This window comes from Frankliniella occidentalis, unplaced genomic scaffold (assembly GCF_000697945.3).
Source record: "Frankliniella occidentalis isolate FOCC.00 unplaced genomic scaffold, Focc_3.1 Scaffold153, whole genome shotgun sequence".
NCBI lineage: Eukaryota > Metazoa > Arthropoda > Insecta > Thysanoptera > Thripidae > Frankliniella > Frankliniella occidentalis.
In genome coordinates this window covers 328,326-332,154 of record NW_026267280.1, presented here as the reverse complement: position 1 = coordinate 332,154, position 3,829 = coordinate 328,326, and the positions used below count along the sequence as shown (strand labels likewise).

The following is a 3,829-nucleotide window of genomic DNA, read 5'->3' as shown; positions in this document are numbered from 1 at the left end:
ACTATCCTCCTCTCCTCTGCTCCTAGCCTCCTCTTCGTGAGAGCTGCGTGCAATCAGCTGTTGTTCGGAGAAGTGGTCGTAATTTTGTGAGGGGGAAAACGTAGGTTCACGTGTACACTTTTGGCAATTTTTAGCCCACCAACCGCATTTCTGCAATTGTATTTGTTTTTTTAAGTGTTCCTTCCGAACACTTAGTACCTACGTAGTACACCGAAGGCCTAGGAAGTGTGCACGTTTTGGTGAAACTCTATGTTCTTCATGTCAGTCTACGTACACTCAGTTTCCTGGGAGGTCTACATGGTCCCCCACTTCATCTGTGGTACTGGCATCCTTTGTGGCTACATATCATCTAAAACTTCTTTTTCTGCTCCTGTTTTAGATCTGTACCAGATTACCATGGCTTATGCTTACTGGAAGTCTGGTAAGAAGAAGGATGTTGCAGTCTTTGATTTATTCTTCCGGCAAAATCCGTTTCAAGGCGAGTTTACCATCTTTGCCGGTCTGGAAGAATGCTTGAAATTCCTGGAAAATTTCCATTACTCTGAAAGTGGTATGTAAAATATATCTAGTTCAATCACACAAGATTTTAATGGAAAATGCAACAAATTTTGAAAATTTGTTCTCTTTTTTGTTGTAGACATTACATACCTCAAGGAAACCCTGCCTTCTAGCATTGAGTCAGAGTTCTTTGACTACCTCAAGAATCTGACAGCCAAGGATGTAACTGTACATGCCATTGAGGAGGGATCTGTGGTATTCCCACGGTAATTTGTTGTTTGTACTTTGTTGTTTGCCGTAATATGGATATTTTAAACTGAAGAATTGATAACTGTTTTCCCCCTTCATTGTGTGTTTTAGAGTACCTCTATTGCGGGTTGAAGGACCTCTAATTATTGTCCAGCTTTTAGAAACTACTCTTCTTACTTTAATTAATTTTGCAAGGTAACTTCCATGGTAGCTGAGGAGTTGCAACTGTGGGTATGGTTATTACTCTACTTCTTACAACTTCTGTTTTTGTATACAGCCTTATGGCAACAAATGCTGCTCGATATAGAATAGCAGCTGGTAAACAGGTTTCGCTTCTAGAGTTTGGCTTACGTAGAGCACAAGGGCCAGATGGTGGACTCTCTGCTTCTCGGTATGCTTATGTTGGTGAGTAAAAATATTTCCTACGTATTTTTTATGCATTTATGACCTTATTTTTTTTTCTAAGTTGTCATGTAGTTTAGAATGGCACAAATAGATTCTTAAAATACTGATGATACTTGATCTGATTGTGCTCTGCAAAGTACTTGGTGTGGGTCAGATGTGTTGTGGTATTGATTGAAGAGCAGTAGGCAGTGCTCAGGCAGGGTGTGAGCCCACTGCCTGGCACTGCCTGGCACTGACTCCAAACCCCTCCCCATCCCACTGTTCCCAACCCAAGGTCTCCTTATGCAGGCAACAGGAGGTGGATCAGCATTCACTTTTAACAATTCTCATTTTTGGAACTTGTATACTACCCAAATAACATTTCATTTCCTTTCGTAATAATTATTAATAATTAATATTAATATGCAACTTAGAAGATTGAAGAGTCAAAAAAAAAAAATGTTAATATCTACACTCATCTAACCATAACATATCTTGCCTGCTTTTACTCCTTACCTAACTGGAGGTTTCTATTTTTAAGGTGGATTTGATGGCACCAGCAATGTGCTGGCTGGAAAACTGTTTAACATACCCGTCAGAGGAACACATGCACATTCCTACATAACTTCATTCACTGGTACTCATGATCTTCATACTAAGGTGATAGCTACAATTCACTAATACCGTTTAAGAAATTTTACTTACTTTGTCTCTTTAATAAAATAGGGTTATTCATATTATTTAATTGCAGACACTGCGCCATCGAGTGGATGGGGAAGAACATGACATGTTAGACCTATGTCAGAAGTGGAGGAAGGAGCTTGCCACGCATCTAGAAACTTTGACAGAAGAGGCCAGCGATGGGGAGCTGGCTGCGCTCATAGCTTTTGCTATAGCATTCCCTGATGGTTTCATGGTGCTAGTGGATACGTACGATGTCAAGAGGTATTCTTTTTGGCATGATTAGATCGCACTTTAACATTTGCTCACATATAGCGCTACTAATGCCGCTTCTCTTTAAATCAGCTTTTCCCGAAATAAATCAGAATATACCATAAGATGGCTCTACTTGCCACAGATGTTGCATTTTAACCCTCCAAATTTTAAGCATAAATAATTGGGTGATTTTGTTATACATGCTAGGTCTCCTAGCTTCTGCATTATTTAAAAACAAACTTCCTTGGATTATCTTTAAAATTTCTTTGTAGCTTTATATTTGTCAGTATTTTTTAACTGTCATACTTACCATATATTTTATTGTGTGTATTACCTTTGCGCCTCCATTTTCTATACCTAGACATAACTTTGACCAAAACTACCCTTCAGCATGTCTTTCTTGCTCCTGTTGCTCCTGTTGCTACTCTTATGCTTGTACATTGTCTTGTAAGTATTTTTCCTAAATTTGGTTTAAGCAGGTCATGGCAGGTAAGTAACTTTAATGTAATACGTGTTCAGTAAATCTGTATGTTTTAGTGTGGCCTGCCAGCGTTTTCATAGTATGATTTTCAAATCGGTGTGATATAATAAGGGAGGCACAGTATCTCTTAAAATTACGTATTTTGTAATTTGACATTTGCACTGTGATGTTTGCCTCTGCCTGGTGTAAACTAAAACTGCATTTCCTTGTTTTGCTCATAATCTATTGGAAGAACTTAATTTACGTTAAGGTTACATTTTTATTTTTAAAAGAGAAACATTGTCTGCAATTCCACCATACTAATCAGTCTTCTGTTTTATTTTTTCAAATCATAAATCTTTTTCCAAATGATTGTTAATTCACTTGCTAGTTCTTCTTTATGATTTGTTTTACTAGTGATCCTAATGGTAATGGTAGTAGAGATTGGGAACTCTTCTGGTATCATCTGAAGGGAGTAGTAGGTTGAAAACTCTTGACAGCTCTCAGTGTCAAAATTATCTAATCAGAATTTTAGTTAGCTCTCTTTTAATTCTGTCTCTTTAGCAGTCTTCTCATGTCATTCCCTGTTTTGCATGTGGCATTTCCTTTTTCAGTGGCTCTGACGTTAAATCTAATGGTGGTTCGACTAAATTTCATGGGTCACGCAATTCTGAGCAGCACATGCATTGGCCGCTCCAGAGGTAATTTACTTGTTTTACTCTTTTCTGTTTCCTTGTTCTTTTCCACTGCATTTTATTATCCTTTTCATTCCCCCAATTTCACTTTTAAAACTTGCTTTAAAATACGAAATTGATCTAAAAAGAAATGTTTTGATACATTCTTTGCATACTTTACTTTTTGAGAATCATGTTCTCAACTTCAGGAGACAAGAAAATAGTGCTGTGAAATTAAAAATTGACTTAGGGGGCCTTGGTTGTGATTTTGTCTAATTGCCAACCATTGTTCATAACTTTCTCTTAACTGCTGTACTAGCGTCTAGATAGTAGTCTACCCAGATATGGCGTGTTTTTGTTTTTTTGTCGTTCTTGAACATTTTCTGCTGTTTACTAGTTGCTCATCATCACACATGTTACAGTACAAGCACCCATTTATTTCATTTATTTCATCCGGCAAGCTTTCAATATTCATGTACATTTTGCATACTTTGCCAATCTTGAAATGATTTCGAATTCAAGAAGTAATTAGACTTCATACCAGCTTTATAGAGAGCTGAGTATTTTCCAGTTCTTGGGTCAAAGGTCAGGCAAAGCTCTGGAAAAGTGAATGACCAAAAGTCGCCCT

The 3,829-nt window shown here is 37.6% G+C and overlaps 1 protein-coding gene across 2 annotated transcripts in view; it reads left to right on the top strand.

Moving 5' to 3' along the window:
• Positions 1-282: 282 nt before the first annotated feature.
• Positions 283-3,829, top strand: part of LOC113208709 (nicotinate phosphoribosyltransferase) — a 22,259-nt gene continuing 18,712 nt past the window's right edge. The window contains exons 1-7 of one of the 2 annotated variants that reach the window (XM_052271198.1): positions 283-550; positions 638-764; positions 859-942; positions 1,025-1,152; positions 1,673-1,791; positions 1,883-2,076; positions 3,142-3,228. In XM_052271198.1, coding sequence (XP_052127158.1) covers positions 298-550; positions 638-764; positions 859-942; positions 1,025-1,152; positions 1,673-1,791; positions 1,883-2,076; positions 3,142-3,228 — 992 coding nt within the window. In that variant the 5' untranslated portion in view covers positions 283-297. The remainder of the gene's footprint in view (positions 551-637; positions 765-858; positions 943-1,024; positions 1,153-1,672; positions 1,792-1,882; positions 2,077-3,141; positions 3,229-3,829) is intronic. The other variant, XM_052271199.1, reaches the window with a different exon arrangement.